Source organism: Chlorocebus sabaeus, chromosome 20, assembly GCF_047675955.1.
Source record: "Chlorocebus sabaeus isolate Y175 chromosome 20, mChlSab1.0.hap1, whole genome shotgun sequence".
NCBI classification, from domain to species: domain Eukaryota; kingdom Metazoa; phylum Chordata; class Mammalia; order Primates; family Cercopithecidae; genus Chlorocebus; species Chlorocebus sabaeus.
In genome coordinates, this window is record NC_132923.1 from 133,325,658 (window position 1) to 133,346,118 (window position 20,461).

At 62.0% G+C, this 20,461-nt stretch overlaps 1 protein-coding gene across 9 annotated transcripts in view; it reads left to right on the forward strand.

Annotated features, from left to right (window-relative positions):
• The window catches only part of LOC103225737 (uncharacterized), a 133,178-nt gene that overhangs the window by 97,376 nt on the left and 15,341 nt on the right, over nt 1-20,461 (forward strand). For all 9 annotated transcript variants that reach the window (XM_037985151.2, XM_037985152.2, XM_037985154.2 and 6 more), the window contains 13 exons: nt 714-836; nt 10,135-10,260; nt 11,057-11,179; nt 13,292-13,414; nt 13,735-13,872; nt 14,529-14,648; nt 15,329-15,451; nt 16,065-16,235; nt 16,623-16,754; nt 17,386-17,514; nt 19,071-19,199; nt 19,756-19,890; nt 19,964-20,098. In XM_037985151.2, coding sequence (XP_037841079.2) covers nt 714-836; nt 10,135-10,260; nt 11,057-11,179; nt 13,292-13,414; nt 13,735-13,872; nt 14,529-14,648; nt 15,329-15,451; nt 16,065-16,235; nt 16,623-16,754; nt 17,386-17,514; nt 19,071-19,199; nt 19,756-19,890; nt 19,964-20,098 — 1,707 coding nt within the window. The remainder of the gene's footprint in view (nt 1-713; nt 837-10,134; nt 10,261-11,056; nt 11,180-13,291; nt 13,415-13,734; nt 13,873-14,528; nt 14,649-15,328; nt 15,452-16,064; nt 16,236-16,622; nt 16,755-17,385; nt 17,515-19,070; nt 19,200-19,755; nt 19,891-19,963; nt 20,099-20,461) is intronic.

A 20,461-nucleotide genomic window follows, 5' to 3' on the forward strand; every position in this document is an offset into this window, starting at 1 on the left:
AAGCTGTCAGTTTCTCTTTTTAGGGCTTGTGCGTCCTGGTGAAGTGGTTGACACTGCCCAGGAAGCCCTTTGTGGATTTGGACTTAAGAAAACCGTGTGTGGCCGGGCGCGGTGGCTCACGCCTGTAATCCCAGCACTTTGGGAGGCCGAGGCGGGCGGATCACAAGGTCAGGAGATCGAGACCACGGTGAAACCCTGTCTCTATTAAAAAATACAAAAAATTAGCCGGGTGTGGTGGCGGGCGCCTGTAGTCCCAGTTACTCAGGAGGCTGAGGCAGGAGAATGGCGTGAACCCGGGAGGCAGCGCTTGCAGTGAGCCGAGATCGTGCCACTGCACTCCAGCCTGGGCAACAGAGCGAGACTTCATCTCAAAAAAAAAAAAAAAAAAAAAAAAAAAGAAAACCGTGTGTGCTCCAGGTTCAGTCTTGAAAGGCGCTAGGGGCCCAGCCTGTTCCTGGAGCCCTCTGCTGCTCCCCACCTTCCGGCTGGCCCTCGAGGCGGTGGCTCTTCCTTCCTGAGCAGGTGTCCAAGGTGGGAGTGCAGACCCTGCCTCCTCTGCTCCAGCTCTGGCAGGTGTGGGTGAGGGGCTCAGGGATGGTGCCCTCGAGGCACAGGGGGGTCCTGGGTCTGGGCCCCCGGCACCTGGGAGGCTGTGTCGGCAAGGCAGGAAGGCGCGGGTGCCCAGCTGCTGACCTTTCCCCATTCCTGCCCAGATGTGGACGAATGCCGAACCCACAACGGTGGCTGCCAGCAGCGGTGCGTGAACACCCTAGGCTCCTACCTCTGTGAGTGCAAGCCCGGCTTCCGGCTCCACACTGACAGCAGGACCTGCCTGGGTGAGTGTCACCTGGAGACCCTGCCCGGGCTCCTGGCTTCGGCCATCCCCGCCCTCTGGGGTGTGCCCGGGCCTGGCCTGAGAGGGTGGCTGTGGACGTGGAGAAGCAGAGGCCGCTCTGGCGGTGGCTCCTTCCTGTGGAGCGTGGCTCTATGGAATCCTGGCCGCACCTTGCCCCAGGCTCAGGCCAGGAAAGGGACCGAGCGCCAAGTTGCCGGGTCCCCATAACCCCAGCTGCAAACCCTCTGCAGCCACAGTAAGCCTCGCTGTGATGCTGAGGCCTCTCTCAGTGGACTGGGGAGTGAGCCCGTGGGTGGAGATCCTGTTAAAGATTCTCTGCAACAGAAGCTGCTGTGGTTGATCAGCAGGGACCTGGACTGGTTGTGATGTCCCTTAGATTTGATTTGAGGGAGGTGTGGGTCACTCGCTAGGTGGTAGGGGAGACTGGCCGAGGAGGCCTGGTCCAGGGCAGGGGCTGCGTGAGGCCACCCTTCGCCTGCAGAACCGGGCTTTGTGGGCCCAGGTGATCCCTGCCCACCCTTGGGGAGCCTGGAGGGTGTGGGCTGTGGCAGGTGGGGTAGGGGTGACTGAGAAGTGGGACCCTGGCCTTCAGCTTCCTCTGCGGGGTCTCTTGGATGTGGGAATGGGCTGGAGGAGGTGTCGGGGACAGGGACGGTGGCTGCAGGGAGGGAAGGTTAGAGGGAAGGAGGGGAGGTGCCAGGCCCCAAGAAACTGGCACAGGGCTGAGCAGGGGGCTGGAGCCCAGGAGTCTGGGGTGAAGAGTAAGTACCCAGTCAGCCACCCTCACCCTTTGATGCCCCCGCTCCTGGCTGGCTCTGGACACAGGCGCCCCAAGCAAGGACAGGACTGACCCTTTCGCTGGCCTCTGTCTGGGCGGCATGGGGGGTCGTTCTCCGGGTGACCGGGGTCAGGACGCCCCTTCTTTCTGCCTTGGAGGCCCGGCGCAGGGCCCAGGCCGGCTCCGAGCAGCCTCCCTCCTGGTCCTGCCTGCGATGTGGCAGGGCGGCCTGCCAGCCCCGGGGCCCCCCCGCACACACTCACATGTCCCGGCCGCCGTGGGGATCCAGGCAGCGGCTCTGTAAAGTTTCCCTGGGTCTGAAAGTAGAAACAGATGCAGGAATGTTGTGATGTACTTCAGGACAACGGAGATGGGGTGCGGCCCCCGCCCGCCGCCCTGCGTGGACTTCTGGGAGCCTGGGGCACTTTAGCCTTGCGCCCCCAGTCCCCTCAGGCCCCCTGGAAGAGACAGCTCTTGGGGCGCATGTCCTATTCTCGACCCTCCTCTCAGGCAGGGTCTTCCTTGTAGAAAGGCAGCCCAGGTGGCAGCTGCTGGGGCCTCTCCTGGCCTCTAGTCCCCTCTCCTGGCCTCTAGTCCCCTCTCCTGGCCTCTAGTCCCCTCTCCTGGCCTCTAATCCCCTCTCTTGGCCTCCAGTCCCCTCTCCTGGCCTCCAGTCCCCTCTCCTGGCCTCCTACTGTGAGTGGGGGCATTGAAACACTCACTCTCCTAGGCTTTGTTTTCACCATCTGTGTGATGGTGACCTTCCCTGAAACCCTCAGAAGGGACAGGGACCACCCCACCCACCACATCCCACTGCCCACCCGCCCGTCACTCACTCGGCTGGAGCCTCCTCCTGTAGCCGGGCCTTCTGGGATTTGCCTCCCAGGAGGCTGTCCTGGGGATGTCTGCACACTTGGGGCCCCAGAAGTCTTAATTTGCGGTACTCGCCCATTTTAAAGGTTTTCTCCGGCAGAAGCCAGGGCCCCTGGGCAGGGCCTGCACAGCCTGGCAGGAGGCTCCTGGGACCTCGGGGCCCATCTGGCCGTCACCCCCCAGGGTGCCCCCTGTGTGAGTGGTGGGCTCCCGGTGCCTCCACAGCCTTCTCCAGGGCTGGTGCCCAGCTCCTGGCCTCCTCACTCCGTGGAGGGCCAGGTGAGACTCGCCTGCATGCCAGCCTGTCACCTAAGTGCGTTCACCTACTCAGGTCTGCTGGACGCAGAGTGGTCACCTTGGAGTGCACCTTCTCTTTCATTTGACTGAGACTCCAAGCAAGGCCTTTACACCGAAGCTTCAGGAAATACAGCCCCGGAGCTGTGATGCATCTGTTTCGCTACGGAAGATGCTGGATGTTTCACCCCCTGGGAACAAGTGGTGACCCTCGCTTTGACAAGAGTGACTTGGGTCCCACTAGCCTTTGGCTGAGTTGAGTTGGAGAAATGCCTTCCTCTCCCTAAAGTCCCTGGTGGTGGCCTGGGCACCCCTGGCCTGGGGACACGTGAAGACTAGCCCCATTCCTAGGCCACCCTGCCTGGGCACTGTCCAGACCCCCTTCCTGGCACTATCTGGGGCATGTTGTCCCCTCGTCCCTTGCCCATGGTGGCCTCTGTGTGCGAGGGATGCCGCAAAGGCTTTGCCTTTGTGGGTGGGGGATACCAGATGGCGAGTTCCTGGGAGCTGACGCCTGCAGGGTCGGGGCTGGTTCCTCGGTCTCCTGGGAGTTTCCAGGATTGGCATGGGTTTGTCAGCCTGGGCCCAGCGGGAGCTGCTCTCTGTGGGGGCCTGAGAAGCTTCTAGAGTGGGGACGGAGTCCCCTGGGGGCCACTTCCCAGGCAAAGCCAGGCGTGTTTGTTTGAGGGCTGCCTCACCGTCTCAAGCCCCTTCTTGTTGCTGAGGGACCCGGCCAGGCTGTGGGCCTGAGACGCCGGCCTGGGATGGGGAGGGTGTTGCGGCATCTCAGCTCCTGGCCAAGGGCTGCCCTGAGGGGGATCTCCTGCGGCAGCTCAGCCTGGGCCTGTCAGAGGGCACTGCCCACCCAGTCTGTGCCAGGCTGCCTGGACTCTGTGAGGGCTTGATGGGGATAGGGCTGGATTTCTGGCCCCTGGGGAGTTTGGAACCCTTCACCCTCCACTGCCTTGCCTTCCTGCCTCGGTGTGGGGGCATCTTCAGGTTCACACTGGCACCCTCTGCCCAGGCCTCCGTCGGCAGGAGTGGCCTCTCCCATCAGCTGTGGGCGGGCTGCTCGGCTGGAACCTGGAGTTGCTGTGGAGCCCCTCCCCTGGGCCTGCCAGGGTCATCCTGGCTGGGAGGGTGCTGTGACCCCTCCTGGGGCTTTGCTGGGGGACAAGGAACATGCCCCACAGGCTTGAGGCTCTGCAGTTGGACTCTCCACTAGCAGCTTGGAGTGAGGCTTGTAGAGAGGCTGGTGGAGAAGCTGCCCAAAGATCCGCCCTTCCTTCCTCAGCATGGGGCCAGAGGTCTCAGGGTGCTGACACCTCCAGGGCCCGGAGCAATCTGGGAAGGCTCCAGAGGAGGCTGTACCTGAAGGGGGCCTTAAAACACTCCAGAAGGGCCTTGAAACACACTTGAACTTGCCTCTGAGGCAGAGAGAGGGCAGGAAAGGCACAACCTCCACACCTCCCTGCCTTCTAGATGATCTCATGGAAATCAGACACCAAAAGGGTTCCCCTCTCAAAAGAGAATCTACAGGAAGGACGTTGCCATTGGCTCCCACGCTGCGAGAGTGCGGGTCCCCGTTCCCCAGCCCTGGCCGCCCAGTCCTGGTGTGCCCCATTGCCCTGGCCGCCCAGTCCTGGTGTGCCCCATTGCCCTGGCCGCCCAGTCCTGGTGTGCCCCATTGCCCTGGCCGCCCAGTCCTGGTGTGCCCCATTGCCCTGGCCGCCCAGTCCTGGTGTGCCCCATTGTCCTGGCCGCCCAGTCCTGGTGTGCCCCATTGCCCTGGCCGCCCAGTCCTGGTGTGCCCCATTGCCCAGGGCACCCAGTCTCTGGGGTGGGAAGAGCAGGGCCTAGTGAGGCCCGAGGGCGGGGCCACACCTGCTTCTTATTCTCAGTCCCTGAGCCTGAGCCCGCCCTTGCCTTCCCTGGTGGTGTGGGGAGCAGTGGTCTGGCCCGAGTGTCTGGTTTTCCATTCTTGGTTTTCCATGACACCCTGCAGAGTGCCAGCGTGCAACACCCAGAGAGGGAGCAGCTCCCATGTGTTCTAACACTGCACTGGAGGCCTCCGCCTCCATGTACCTGGGGTGCTCTGAGCTGGCACGATGCCCGCCCGTGCTCCCGGAGGCGGCCTGGCTGCCCTCTGGACCCTTGCCTTGGACATGGCTGTTCCCTTATGTCCCCTGGGTCGAGCAGCACTCCCAGGGCCTGTCTGAGGGCCACAGATGTCACTGGCTCAACCAGCAGAGGTCCCTCCAGATGAAACGCCCTGTGCGACCCCAGGGAAGAGGTGGGCCCTCTGCCCTCCCCATCTCAGCCCATGCCCATCAGGCCTTTGGGCTGAACACTGTGGGGGAGGGGACTCTGTTGTCACCCCCTGGTGGCCTGGCCACCCCCTACCTGTGTCCCCCAGAGTTAGATGGACTCATGTGCACACGGCTGGGGAAGGACTCCCGGCCCTGCCTCCCCACCTGGCTCTGCCGTGGGTGTGCTGTGTGCCCTGGGGCAGACTCTTCCCGCCCCGGGCCTGGGTCTCCCCATCACGGCAGTGAGAGGCTGCATAGACCCCCCACCTGGCCCCTTGGTTCCTTCTTGGAGGGGAGGCCCAGCCCAGAGGAGGCTGCTGGCAGGCAGCTCAAGTGTGTGAGCTCCGGGCTGCTCCTCAGATCACACGTGTGCAGACCCAGGACCTGAAAAACCCAACCCAGACTGCGGTTGCAAACTGGGAGTCTGCCTCTCCAGCCTTATGACTTTGAGAGGCTGGCCTGGGCCGAGCCAGTAGGAGAGGGGAGGAGCAGCTGATGGGCAGTCCCCTCAGTCCAGGAGACCACCCTGGGCTTCCGCACATGGGAAGGGGGCCTCTTGTGGCCTTGCCTGAGTCTAGAGGTGCTGGCTGAGGCAGAGCGGGGTGCTTGGGTACAGGGGTGGGGGTGTGGGATGGTTGCACCCCAACCCAGAGAGGCCACGGACCCCTATCTGGGTTCAGAAACCCAGCAGGAAGGTGGGGCACTCGGGCTGGGGGCTGCCTTGCTGCAGTGGGAAGCAGGACTGCTGCCCTGCCAGGGTGAGAGTCGGGAGCAAAAGGAGGTGAAACCAGCAGAAGGGGCTGAGTCAGGGCCTGTGTAGGGGCCGGGAGGAGTGATGGGAGAGGCCTGGGCCATGCCTTCAGCTGTGGTGAAGGGCCAGGGCTGGCCGCCTTGCTCCCCTCTGACCGCTGCCCGGTGTGCTGGTGCCAGGTACTGCTTAGGGAGTGGGTTGCTGTCCTGACGATATAGACCAGGCCTGCCCTCCCAGGGCTCTGGTGACAAGGAAGCCGCCTTCCTAAACGCTCTGAAGAAGCTGAACCAGTGTGACGTTCATGCAGCCCTGGGTCGGGGCCTCCCTCAGGAGGGCAGGTGGGAGCTGACGCTCAGCAGTGAGTAGGCACATGTGGTGGTGCAGGCGCTGCGGGCATTGGGTGCCCACGGTGCGCCCTGCAGCTCCCACCCTGGAGTGCCCCTGTTGGTCCCTGCCATCTGGCCTCCTTCATTCCACGTGTGTGGTCCAGTTACCGCCCACCACTCCTTAAAGTGCCCCGTGCTCCTGGTAGGCCAATAGGCGCTGCTAGCACTTGTCTCTAGGGACCCACCTGTCACCTTGGCCAGTGGATCTAGACCGCTGCAGCCAAGCATGGGCCCAGCTGACCACCCAGAAAGGCGGGCGCTGGGCAGGACGATCTGGCTGGCCCTGGGCGGGGGTGGGGGCCTTGCTGCAGTGTGAGCTGTGGGGTCAGCTTAGCCTGGCCCATGGAGGGGGATGGTGGGCGTTTCCTTCCCTGCTCCGTCTCTGGATGCCTGGTGGCCATGCTGAAGGGTCAGTGTCTGCCTGGTACTCTGTGTTGTTGGGGTGACATCATGGGCTCAGACCCCTTGGCATGTGGACGAGGACAGCCACTCTCACGGGCTGTGAGTCAGTAGTGCCCTGTACCACAAGGAGACCCCATTGAGAGGGCAGGGGACGGGGCAGGTGTACAGGGCAGGGCTGCCTGGAGGGGAGCTGGGGGATGAACACGCACCCCAGCCTGCCATCCTGGCCGTGTCCCCAGCAGAGGGCTTCCTAGAAGGCAGGGCTGTGGGTGACCACTGACCACATGTGGCAGGAGACTCAAGGCCTAGAAACCACCCCAATCTGAGGGCAGTAATTATAAGCCCTGTGAAACCAGCAGGGACCAGAACCACCCTGGAGAGCTGGCCTTGAAACCACTGGGCTGGGTTTGGAGGCTTGGACAGAAGAGCTGGTGGGCCCACATCCAGCCCCTGCCTCGGCACAGCTCTCAGTCAGCCAACGAGCTCAGAGGCTGGGCCTGGCCACTGATGCCCCACCCTCTGTTCCATCCGCCACCCAGGACACTGCGCCTCCAGCAGAGACCAAGCTGGCTCAGGCGGAAGGAGGCCCCTTTACCTTTGCAGAGCTCCAGCCTCACACTTGCCAGAATCCTGGGTGGCGCCACCTCCTGCTGGCAGAGGTTGGCATTGCACCCTAGCCCTAGTGGACCTGCTTGTGCCTGGGCTGGAGTGATGTCTCCTAGAATTGGCAAACTGGGGAGTTAGGGTGACCCAGGCAGCTCTGGCTGCCATAATGGAGAGAGTGCTCTGTGTCTCTTCCTTCAAGGACACTAATCCTATCTGGTCAGGGCCCCACCCTCTTCCCTCTCAGAGACTCTATCTCCAAATACATTCACCTTGGGGATTAAGGCTCCAACATAGGATTATTTTAGGGAGGACGCATTCCATTCATTACAGAGTGTCCCCCAGCAACAGTCAGTTGCATCTGATCTGGAAGTGGGCAAGGACTGAAGTTAGGTCTTGGCAGAACAAGACTCCAGAGTCAGGAAGGGACGGAAACGTTGGGCAGGATCGCCAAAGCACCCGGTGCGATTACGCATGCTGACCATCAAACCCTCCCTGGGTGGGGATTTTTTCCTTTGAGAAAACACCACTTCAGTATTAAAGAAGCGAAAGACATGGTAGGGCTTGCCGTCAAGCCCGCGTCTGTCCGCAGGCGAGCCAGGTGAGGGCTGTGGAGCACCGACAGGGAGGGTCTTCCCCCACTGGGAGGCAAATCCCCAGCCCATGTCTGATGGACACACTCAGCTTTGCTGGGTCTGAGCTTGGTCCGCTTTGCAGGGCTGTAGCAGGTGCGAGTCTTTGGCTGTGGCCTGGGCAGGGGTGGCTGGGCTGTGTGTTTTGCAGCCGGGTCTCAGTGTCCCAAGGGTTCTGGACACATCCCCAGCAGTGCTGGGCACTGGCCATGCAGGGGTGGCCCTTCCTGAGCTGCATGTCCCAGTGCTGGTGAAAGTTTAGCTTTCCGGGAATCTGGCACAGGATATATGTGATGACACTGGGCTTGGCTCCCGGCTGTGCACAGCTTGGGAGCATCTGGGGTGTTAGAACTGTATGGAGAGCAGCAAGAGGATGGGCTCTGGGGGGATCCCTGCCTCTGACCCCCGCCCTGGTGGGCTTCAGTGGGTGCCATGCCCGGTGGTCCCTGGGTACGTCTCGGGTCTCTGCCTGTCTGGAGGGGCTGACGAGAAGCCTCTTTCTTTCCCAGCCCTGCCACAGCCTTCTGGGTCCTTGTGGTGCCTGGGTCCTGGTGGCCCAGCCTCCCTGCCATGGGCTCTGTGCCCCCTGTGCCTGCCTGGCCCTGCCAGGAGGGGTCTGTTTCCTATTACGTGTTCCAGACAGGGGTGGTGTTGCTGTGGTGAACACAATAAACAGGGCCCCCCGGGAAGGCGGGGCCAGCCCAGGCCTTGTTCAGAGTCCCCTGGAGCCACGGTAGTAGCTTCAGCAGAGATGTCTCAGGTGAGGCAGGCCGGGCCTGGGGGCCAGGACAGCTCCCATCTTGTCTGGGCAGTTAGGTGGATGGGGCTCGGGGCTCGGAGGCAGACAGGCTTACCTGAGTTCTGCCCTGGGCTCCCCACAGCCTGCACGTGTCAGGGCCACGTGGGGCGGGAGATAGAGCCATCACTGCAACCCCCAACAGCCTCCCAAGGCTCGCTCTGCCCTAGGAGGGGACCCTCAGCGCCTGCTCCCCTGTGGGAGACAGGTACGGCAAGCATGGTGGGGTTTTTAAGCCAACTTGCTCTGAGGGGCCTTCTCAGGGCCCAGAGGCAACTCCACTGCTCCAGCCGCTGCCTGCTCCGTTGACCTCTGACTACCCTCCCCTCCGTGGTGCCGGGCTTCCCATCCACCATGCAGCAACAGTAGATGGGTTCCCCAGTCTTGGCCTTGGGCCCAGCCACCTCCCAGGGATGTTGGCAGCCCCCCAGGAGGTGCCCCAGAGGAGGCGGCATCTCAAAGAAGCCTCCCCACTCCGAGAGTCTTGGCGCTTTGGTAATGGGGTTCGGGATTGCTTTGGGCACAGGCCTGGGCAGACGGCCTCCCCTGCCCGGGCACAGGCAACAGCACATTCTTGCGGCTTCCCTCTGAGCTTGGGGCTGACTCCCTCCCTAACCACAAGGCAACTGCCAGAGACGTGACAGTAACCAAACCCCCGCCAAGGGGCTGGCTGCAGCTTCTGGCAGAGGTCTAGTGCCCACCCTGGGTGCCCAGCCTGGCCCAGCACCTTCTCCCCCCATCCCTGGGCCAGCTCAGGGCACAGCCCCATCCATCCACTGGGTACAGGCACCCGTTGAGTCAACCTGACCCCACAGCCCATGCCCTGCAGGAATGTGCATGGAGGAATGAGAGCGAGGGCACTGCATGGGGTCAGCCGTGAGGTGTGGCCTGGCCTGGGGTGGGTAGGAGCTGTACTGGTCGCTTGGGAACTGGGGGCCAAGCATACGGCCCATGGCAACTGTCCATGGCATCCTCACACCTGCCTCCACCCTGGCCTAAGGACCACGGTGGTGAGATGCCTGGGTCTCAGTCACCGCCTGCCAACCTGCAGCCTCCTCCAGGGAGATGCAGCTTGCTGGGGCACTGAGCCCTTACTTGCAGCTTCTCAGAGACCCCTGGCGCTTAGTGTTCTGTGCTGGGGGTGCTGGGCTTCTGTCTGGGTGGGGCCCCCTTCTGTGTCCAGCCCTCGAGCAGGCTGGGGCTGGAGGGTCCAGTGAATCCCCCGCGGGCCTGAGGATTCTGTCTGCGGCAGAGAAGGCAAAACCAGGCCTGTGGGCTGGGCAGGGAGCAGCGTCTGACGGTGGAGATGAAAAGGCGGAGGGGCTTGAAGTGCCTGGGAGGGGTCCTACAGCAGGAGGAAGTGGCCATGCCACTCCTGACTCCATGCCAGCCGGGGACAGACTGTTGGCCAGGCGTCCTCTTGAGCTGACCTGGGGTCCTCTCCGTGTCCCCAGCCATTAACTCCTGTGCCCTGGGCAATGGCGGCTGCCAGCACCACTGTGTCCAGCTCACGATCACTCGGCATCGCTGCCAGTGCCGGCCCGGGTTCCAGCTCCAGGAGGACGGCAGGCGCTGTGTCCGTGAGTGCAGCCAGCCTGGGAGGGAGGGAGGACCTGGGGGTGGAGGCAGGATGAGCTGCCTTGCCTGGGCTGCTAGAGGAAGTGGGTCTTCAGGAGGCCCCCAAGGCTGCTGAAAGGCCTGGTAGGGCATGGCCTAGCCCATTAGGCTGTGCCCCGGGGTGGCACATCTGGGGCCAGGAAGCTCAGGATGGGAGCCGCCTCACTACTGTAGGTGCCCACCTGATGGGGGCTGCCTCACTTCCATAGGTGCCCACCTGAGGCTTGCTGCCCCTGGGAGGAGGAGGCGGGCCAGGCCTGGTTTGGCGCTTTGCTCTGAGTCCTCAGGTCTTCTTCATGGAAGCGGGGGCTTTGCTGATGGTGACGGTGGGGCAGGCTCAGCGGCCTCCAGAATATGGAAATGGGGGCTGTGGGTGGGGCAGGTGCTGAGAGAACGCCCCCACCTGGCCTCTAGGGTCCTCCCCAGTATGGGCATGAAGGGGCTGGAGTCACAGAGCTGGGGGGCCACCACCCTGGTGTCAGCGCCAGCACCTGGACAGAGAAGGGTGGTGGGAGGAGCTGGCCTGGGCTGCGGCTGACCTGGGCTGGCTGGCCTTGTCCTGAGACTGCAGAGACTTCTTGGCGTCTTGGGGGCTCCCCGCACCTGGGAGGAGGGAGACCCACTGCCCAGCCCATCAGCCTGGAGCACAGAGTGGGGAGAGCACTGGGTGAGGGGGTCTCACAAGAAGCCTTGGGGCAGGTGCCCTGTCGCCACTGGGATCCCCTCTCTCCAACCCCCTCCTTGGGTCCGTGGCTGCAGGGAGAAGCCCGTGTGCTGACAGGAATGGCGGCTGCATGCACAGGTGCCAGGTGGTCAGGGGCCTTGCCCACTGTGAGTGCCACGCAGGCTATCAGCTAGCAGCGGACGGCAAGGCCTGTGAAGGTAGGACGCCCCTCCCCTGCTCCACCCCACCCAGGGTCAGAAAGCACGCCCAGGCGCTGTGGAGGGACCTGTGTCTAACTCTGGGGCTGTGGCCTCCCATGGGACCAGGCCCTTTGGGAGCAGGGCTGGCCCATGGGGGGCAAGGCTGGCCCTGCCTTGCCCCCCTTGGGTGACCTGGGATGTGACGGTCTCATCTCCCTTGCTGGGGGCTGAGGGGCGACGGTAGGAAGGCTCGCCAAAGGTGCTCCCAGCCTGAGGATCCTTTCACCAGAAGTGCACCACGGAGCCCAGGTGTTGCTTATAGTTTTTAAACTATTGTATTTCCTAAGTAGTGCCTGCCTGGCAGGAACACCAAAGAGAAGAATAAGAGAAAAGGAATGAGCCAGGCACGGTGGCTCACACCTGTAATCCCAACACTTTGGGAGGCCGAGGAGGGAGGATCGTTTAAGCCCAGTTGCTCAAGACCAGCCTGGGCAACGTGGCGAGACCCTGTCTCTAAACAATAATAAAAAAAAAATTAGGCAGGTGTGGTGGTGCTGTCTGGAGTCCTAGCTACTCGGGAATCTGAGGCAGGAGGATCACTTGAGCCCAGGCAGTCAAGGCTGCAGTGAGCTATGATCGCGCCACTGCACTCTAGCCTGGGTGGCAGAGCAAGATTCTCTCTCTCTTAAAAAAAAAAAAAAAAAAAAAAGTCCAGGCATGGTGGCTCACACCTGTAATCCTAGCACTTTGGGAGGCCGAGGTGGGCAGATCACTTGAGTTTAGGAGTTCAAGACCAGCCTGGACAACATAGTGAGATCCCTGTTATCTACAAAAAAAATAAGAAAACCCAACTAGCCGAGCATGGTGGTGCACACCTGTGGCCCCAGCTACTCGGGAGGCTGAGGCAGGAGTCCCAGCTACTCGGGAGACTGAGGCAGGAGTCCCGGCTACTCGGGAGGCTGAGGCAGGAGAATCACTTGAGCCCAGGAGGTTGAGGCTACAGTGAGCCATGATTGCACCACTGTGCTACAGCCTGGGTGACAGAACGAGACCCTGTCTAAAAATAAATAAATAAAATAATAATAGTAAAATAGAACTAAAGAAGAAAGGAGACGTTGTTGCTGAGCCCAGGAAACCCCTGGACGTGTGGGGTGGGCTTCTGCTTCTTTGCTGGGGCTGTTTGTGAATGTGCTTGTTTAGAGTCAGGTTGCAGGCAGGTGCCATTGTTTGGAACCCACTGCCACACCACGCCACCCTCTGCAGCATGGCTGGGGAACGTTTATTTGTTAACCCCTCCCTGCACGTCTGGGTGTTCCTGACTCTTCCCTGGGTCAAGCAGCCTTGGGGAGCGGTTTGGCTGCCGCCACCCTGGGGGTCCACAGGGTGAGTCTCTGAGGCAGCGGGGTGTGTCCAGACCAGGCAGTGGTCAGTTTCCAAGGGTATTAGTCCATTTTCTTGCTGCCAATAAAGACATACCCAAGACTGGGCAATTTACTAAAGAAAGAGGTTTAATGGACTTACAGTTCCACATGACTTGGGGAGGCCTCACAATCATGGCGGAAGGCCAGGAGGAGCAAGTCACACCTTATGTTGATAGCGGTAGGAAAAGAGAGCGCTTGTGCAGGGAAAACCCCATTTTTAAAACCATCAGATCTCATGAGACTCATTCACTATCACGAGAACAGCACAGGACGGACCCGCCCCCATGACTCAGTCACCTCCCACTGGGTTCCTCCCACCACACGTGGGAATTGTGGGAGTTACAATTCCAGGTGAGATTTGGGTGGGGACACAGCCAGACCATATCACCAGCACCTGCCGGATGGCCACGGGGTGTCGTGGTGTGTGGTTCCATGTCTTCGCTGACACCAGGAAAGTGTTGCCTGGGTAATGGCACCTGGTCACTCAGTGGGCTTAGCGTGAGACCCATGTGGGTGCCGACTTCTTCATCCCAGGGGACCTGCAGGGCTGTGACCAGTGGTCGTCAGGGACAGTGGGATTGGCCTTGAATGCCTGTGTCATGTAGCCACAGGCCCTGGGTGTCAGCGGGCTGTGCGCTATCTTCCACTGGCCCCGTGCAAAGGCCCTTCCCGGCTCCTTTGAGTCCTCCCCGTGGTCTCTCCCCTCCAGATGTGGACGAATGTGCCGCAGGGCTGGCCCAGTGTGCCCATGGCTGCCTCAACACCCAGGGGTCCTTCAAGTGTGCGTGTCACGCGGGCTACGAGCTGGGCGCTGACGGCCGGCAGTGCTACCGTGAGTGGGCAGCCGGCAACAGGTTGAAGGTGCCCGGGATGGCCATGCCACTCCCCAGGACCCCACGGCCTGCTTTGGTCGAAGAACAAAGAGCTTCCTTGTCAATCAGGGGCAGCCCTGCGTATGAGCCCTTGGTGGGCAGAGGGTCGAGGGAGGGCAGGGAGTCCCAGACCTGACAAGGCCTGGGAGCTCCATGTTGCTGCTTCCCACGGGTGTCCCCGGACCCGAGGCTGGCTGCTGGGTGGAGGTGGGGGGAACCAAGGTAGGTGGTGGTCATCCTAGCCGCCATCCCACATCCCGCGTGGCTGGTCTCATGGCAGGTATCGAGATGGAAATTGTGAACAGCTGTGAGGCCAACAACGGTGGCTGCTCCCATGGCTGCAGCCATACCAGCGCTGGGCCACTGTGCACCTGTCCCCGTGGCTACGAGCTGGACACAGATCAGAGGACCTGCATCGGTGCGCACTGGCTCCTCCCAGATGCCCACACCCCACTCCAGGGACCTGCTGCTGCCCTGGGTCTGGGATCAGTTCCATGCCATGACTTGGAGATCCTCTTCTGTCTCCCTGAGTCCTGGTCTGGCTGCCTGGGCCCAGGCGGGGTGGTAGGGCAGACCTGACAGAGGCAGCACCCTGGCCAGGAAAGACCCTAGGTGCCCACATCAGCCTGCAGGGCCCATACCCACGGTCATGGCACCCCCTTACCCCGTCAGCACCTCCTCAGTACTGCCCCATCACCTGGGAAGGACCCAGTGTCCTGGGAGTCACACCCCAGACCCTGACTCTCAGATGGAGCCCCACCCTCTAGCCCCAGTCCCAACACCTTGTTCCCAGCAGACAGGCGGGTGGCCCCGGGGCTGTGACATGTGTCCTGTGTGTGTGTGTGTATGCGGGACCAGGAGCATGCATGTGCGTGGGTGTGATTGTGTGGTGGGTGCTATTGTCTGCAGGTGCCATTATTTAGGTGTGCACGCGTGAGACTGTGGGCAGGTGCACATGCAGTAGGGCACGTGGGTTCTGTGTGGTTGTATGCAGTTGTATGCAGTTGTGTGTGGGTGGGAGCGTGTGCACATGCAGGTGCCTGGTACCAGGGGGCCCATGGTGTGTGCCCACAGATGTTGATGACTGTGCAGACAGCCCGTGCTGCCAGCAGGTGTGCACCAACAACCCTGGCGGGTACGAGTGCGGCTGCTACGCTGGCTACCGGCTCAGTGCCGATGGCTGCAGCTGTGAGGGTGAGCACTGCCCTGCCACTGCACAGCTGGGGTGGCCTGGGAGCAGGGCTGCCCTAAGGAAGGACACGGGGCTGGTTCTGGTCCCCCCGTGGTGGGCATGGGGTCAGCCTGCTCTGTGCCCTGCTGAGGGGCTGTGGGTTCTGGTTGAGCACCTGCTGCATGCAGGGCTGTGGGTGTTGGCTGAGTGCCTGCTGCATGCAGGACTGTGGATATTGGTTGAGTGCCTGCTGCATGCAGGGCTGTGGATATTGGTTGGGCGCCTGCTGCATGCAGGGCTGTGGATATTGGTTGGGCGCCTGCTGCATGCAGGGCTGTGGGTGTTGGCTGAGTGCCTGCTGCATGCAGGGCTGTGCTGACCTGCCCCCTCCCTCCCTCTGGCCTGAGGTCACTGGCCGCTCTCTCCTGGAGCTGGGCCTGTCCCCCTGGCTGCTGCCTGGCCGGCCCCGCCCAGCCTGGCCCCTCTAGCAGGTGTCTGCCATGGCTCTGACCCTGGGGTGGGAGGGTGGCCAGAGTGGCTGCTGTGGCTGGGGGTGAGTTTTACTGGCTGGTTCAAGAGATGAGCCACTCACCTCTGGCAGGGCCACCAGGGCTTCAGCCCTGCAAATGGGACTGGGTGGGCAGGGGCCTCCCTGGTTCACCACCCGGGAGCACAGGCCTCAGCAGCCCCGGGTCACCCGCAGATGTGGACGAGTGCGCCTCCAGCCGTGGTGGCTGCGAGCACCACTGCACCAACCTGGCTGGCTCCTTCCAGTGCTCCTGCGAGGCCGGCTACCGGCTGCACGAGGACCGTAGGGGCTGCAGCCGTGAGTCTCCTGCCCTCTGAGGAGCACTGGCCTCTGCCTTCTCGAGTTTGCCCCAGCTGACCCTGCATCCCGCAGGCCTGGCCCGCCCCACCCCCACCTGCCTGGGGTCCTTTGCCCCTGGCCTCTCTGGGCCAACACCACCTCAGAGGCTCTTGGGCCCCTGGGGACCCACTGGGGTCCTGCCTCTTCTGAGGGCCATGTGGGGATTGAGGACAGTGGGGTGGGGGAAGCTGGTGAGACAGGCATCCTCCTGGAGCCCAGCACCTGTCCTGACCAGGTGAGAGAAGGGACCGAGACCTAAGGTGATGTCCCTGGGACTGATGGCAACTGCTCCCACCTCTACCCCTCTAGGCCCCAGAGTCCTTCGAGCTGGGATGAGCCTGGGGGCAGAGGGGCAGGATTCAGGTCCTCAGGGCCTGGAGCCTTCTCTCCTGAGAAGGAGGGTCAGGTGCAGCTGGGATGACCCCAGGACCAGGCTGAGGAGGTGGGGGTAGTGGAGGCAGTAGGACAGTGGCAGGGGCCCTGGGGTGGGGCTCAGGCCCAGCCCTACCCGCCGGGGAGTCGGGCAGGCAGGTGGGTGGCAGGGGCTAAGGGGCCTCTGTGCCCCTGGCAGCCCTGGAGGAGCCGGTGGTGGACCTGGACGGCGAGCTGCCCTTCGTGCGGCCCCTGCCTCACATCGCCGTGCTCCAGGACCAGCTGCCGAGACTCTTCCAGGATGACGACATCGGGGCCGACGAGGAAGAGGCAGAGTTGCGGGGCGAACACACGCTCACAGAGAAGTTTGGTGAGCACGAGCCCAGCCCCCGGGGGCTCCTGCTTGCAGGGCCGGCAGCCAGCGACCCCTCGGGCTAGGCTGCCATCCAATCAGAGGTTGGGGACGTGAGGAAGGACCCCTGCAATGCCATGTGAGACCAAGGCCCAGAGAGGTTGAGCCACTGGCTCAGTTTGCACAGCTCATGCGGGCTGAGCCTGGGCAGGACTGGCCTTGCAGGTCCCAAGTTAGGGCTCCTTTTGGCCCCAGCATCTGCCCTCATGTCACCCTTTTGGGGCCCTCATGGGCTGAGGATGCCCCTTATGCCCCTTCCCTGGCGTGAGGATCTGAGCCAGGCCTCTATGCCTGCTGAGGCCAGGGGTCAGGCTCTGAACACCCCCATCCTGGTCTGCCCCCCAGTCTGCCTGGATGACTCCTTTGGCCACGACTGCAGCTTGACCTGTGATGACTGCAGGAATGGAGGGACCTGCCTCCCGGGCCTGGATGGCTGTGACTGCCCCGAGGGCTGGACTGGGCTCATCTGCAATGAGAGTGAGGCGGCTGCACAGGGGCTGGGGGCCGGGAAGGGGCCTCTGAGCCCCAAGACCTGGGGACAGTCCTTTGAGCCTATTCAGTTTTATTCCTGCCTGCTGGCCTTGGGCAGGGAGACCCGTGCAGATCCATTCTTTCATCCATTTGTTCAGTTCTTTGATAAACATCCCCTGTCCGTCCACTCTGTGCCAGGCACTGTTCCAGGCAGCAAGGATTCCCTGGGAACAAGCGAGCCAAGGTGTTCATCCTTCCTAAGTATCAGTCTTCACAGTCGAGCAACAAGCAAGCCAGCAAATAACTAAGACAGTGAGGGCTGTCTGCTGAAGGGCAGATGGCAGGTTGGGTTCCTCTAGCTCAGATGGCCGGGGGCCCGTAATAACTGTGAGGCTCTGCCTGTTTGAAAGAGCTGGTTCAGAAGGAGGAGACTCCTGTCTCTGCTGGCGTACAGAGAGAGGAGTCAGTGATCGATTAGTGGTATCTCCCATGAGCATGGGCAGGGGTGATGTGGCACAAGTGCCATCATTTTATCTCTAGGCAATTCCTTCTAAACCCAGAGCCTCCAACCCTAGGAAGGGGTCTCAGAGTGTCGTGCTGGCTGGTGACCCTGACGCTTCCCTGTCACTCTTTGTAGCTTGTCCTCCGGACACCTTCGGGAAGAACTGCAGCTTCTCCTGCAGCTGTCAGAATGGTGGGACCTGCGACTCTGTCACGGGGACCTGCCGCTGCCCCCCGGGTGTCAGTGGAACTAACTGTGAGGATGGTGCGTGCAGTCTCTTCTGGTGCTTCTGGAATTACCCCCTGGGCTGTCAGGGAAGTGGGAGGCACCACCCCTCCTTGTCTCCTTCCTCCCACTGGAGCAGGGAAACTGCCACCAAACTTTTCCTAGACTCCCTTCCCTTCCTGCCTCCCCGTCTCCAGAGCTTTAGGCTGTGCTTGAGAGGGAATGAGGCCCTTGAGTGAAAGGGGTGTTGCTTTTTCACTGTTGCTAATTTTCCCAGGGCCTGACTGTAGCAGAGGATAAGACTTTATAGAGCAACACTTTTAGAATGGGTTCCCTTGGGAGGCAGTGAGGTCCCCGTTCCTGGAAGCATTCAAGTAGAGCTGTGTGATGGCTGGGTGAGGTTTGCAGAAGGGATTACTCAGGGGCCAGTAGCTGCAAGGGATGATGTTGATGTCCTTATTAACTCTGAAGTTTCAGCCTTTCTGGAGGAATTAGTCCAGAAAATGTTTCCCAGGTGGTTAAAGCTTTATCTTTAAGTCTCCAGACTTCATCATTTCTACCTCTTTCGCTGGAGAGTGCAGCTAACGTATCATAAACTTTCTGCCTTTGTGAGAAGAAGATAGCCAGCCCTAGAACCTGTGCCCCATGCCCAGGTGGCCCTGTGAGCTTGCCTGGCTGTGTGTGCTGTGCTCTGCAGGGCTGGTTGCCTGGTGGTTGTGGGGACCCCGGGCAGCTGCACAGGGCTTCCTACCTCTTCCCTGTCGGCGTGCCTCCCTTCCCCACTTTGTCTGCCCTTTCTATTCTACAGGGGGCTGGGGAACCCCCGTATTCATTCCCAGGCACTGCACCCCTGGGATTGTGCTGTACCCTCCAGGCTGTCTGCAGCATCAAGGGGTCACCTCCTCTTCTCTAGGCCTCCTCTTTCTGTCTCAGCCTCCGCCTGCCTCTCTGATGAGGACATCTGTCTTTGGGTTCAGGGCCAACCTGAATAACGCAGGGCTACTATGGCAAGCCCTGTCGCAAGAAATGCAACTGTGCCTAGTCTCCAGGTCCTGGGGCATAGTCTCCATGTCGTTATCGGGGCACCTTCAGCTTACTACTGCCTTCAGTACGAGGAAAGACCTGGGGCAGGACCTAGCCAGAAGGAATTGTTTGGGGAAGAAAGGCGAGGACCTTTCTAGCTCTGGGGCCACCTGTGGCTTGGGCCTGGGACCCTGGCCACTGGGGCCACGTGTCCTTCCTGCTTTGAGGTTCTGAGGTCAAGCTTAGTGACTGCCATGGGACAGAAGTCAGGCGGCTCCTGATGGGAGCCGGACTTTGGGGAGAGTGGAGCATGAGCTTTGTGCATCTCACCAGTGTGCGCCAAGGAATGTGCTCCTCCACCCGCCCTTGCCACAAACCCTGGGGGCAGGGGATGTAGGGGACGGACCAGCCAGGGCAGACAGCCAATCCTGGAGGCTCACCTAGTGCCCTGGTGGGGGCTGCTCCCAGCTCCTGTGCTGGGCCCTGGGTCCCTGAGCATCCTGCCACGTGGGAGGACCACATGTGGTAGGCTGGCTGCCACCAAGGTTCTCAAGGAGCCCCGCTGCTCCCAGGCTGCCCCAAGGGCTACTATGGCAAGCAGTGTCGCAAGAAATGCAACTGTGCCAACCGGGGCCGGTGCCACCGCCTCTACGGGGCCTGCCTCTGTGACCCGGGGCTCTACGGCCGCTTCTGCCACCTCAGTGAGTCTCACCGTCCCTTCCGGTGTCCCCGGCGGCCGCAGCGGGTGGAAGGGATGGTCTGTGTCCTATTACCTGTAGTCTGGGTTGGGATGAGGCCATCAGGGCCCAGCCAGGTCACCCACTGGGATGTGGGTCTGGGATCTGCCCTGAGTCTGTGGACTCCAAGCCACATCCTCTCGACGGCAACTGTGCTGGCATCCGGGGTGTCTGGGTGGACGGTCCCCAGCCTCGTGGTGCCTCCCAGCCCTGATGGGTGGGAGGGCTGCAGATGAGGGCAGGGCCAGACCTTTTGCAGAAGCCTCCAGGGGATGAAGCCTATCTTGACTTTTGGAGATTCCTGGCAGCAAGGCCAAGCTCTGAGTCCCTGGTGGGGTCACCCATCCCTGGGATTCAGACACTCAGGGAGGAAGGGGCGGTGGGCTGCAGGGGGAGAGGTGGATGAGGACAGCTCCCTGCATGATCTTGGCTGTCCTCCTGGCTGACCCAGGGCTGGTGGAAGTGGTCTGGGAGGGCAGGGCTTCAGACGGGAGTACCCCTCACGGCTCTGTGGGTGCAGCCTGCCCGCCGTGGGCCTTCGGGCCGGGCTGCTCCGAGGAGTGCCGGTGTGTGCAGTCCCACACGAGGTCCTGTGACAAGAGGGATGGCAGCTGCTCCTGCAAGGCCGGCTTCCAGGGCGAGCGCTGTCAGGCAGGTGAGTCCACACGTGGGGTTTGGGGGGCGCCAGGGCCGGCTGACCCCACCCACCCCTCTCTCACACCCTGCAGAGTGTGAGCCGGGCTACTTTGGGCTGGGGTGCCGGCAGGCGTGCACCTGCCCAGTGGGTGTGGCCTGTGACCCCGTGAGCGGCGAGTGTGGGAAGCAGTGTCCTGCTGGCTTCCAGGGAGAGGATTGCGACCAAGGTGAGTGGCTGGCTCCTGGGGCTCCCGGCGGTCTCGTTGTGGGTCTAGGCTGCCTGCCTGGCTGGAGGGTGGGCTTCAGAAGGGCTGCACAGCTGTCACTATCGGCCTCCTTCGCCTGAGCTCAGGTGGTGCCTTGCCTTGATAGCTTGTCACACAGCAGGGGTGTGGCTGCTAGTCTGAGTCTGGTCTGCTTAGGGCAGGTCTGCTCTGGGCCTGGCCCAGAGAGGGGTTGGTGCTTCTCCAAACTCCTCCCTTGCCTCGACTGGAACAGACTGTGGGCTTCTCTTGGAGGCTGGGGCAGCAGCTCCCTCCTCACATGTGAGCCGGCAGCAGAGGCTGCCCCTGGAGGTGGTGGTTCGGAGA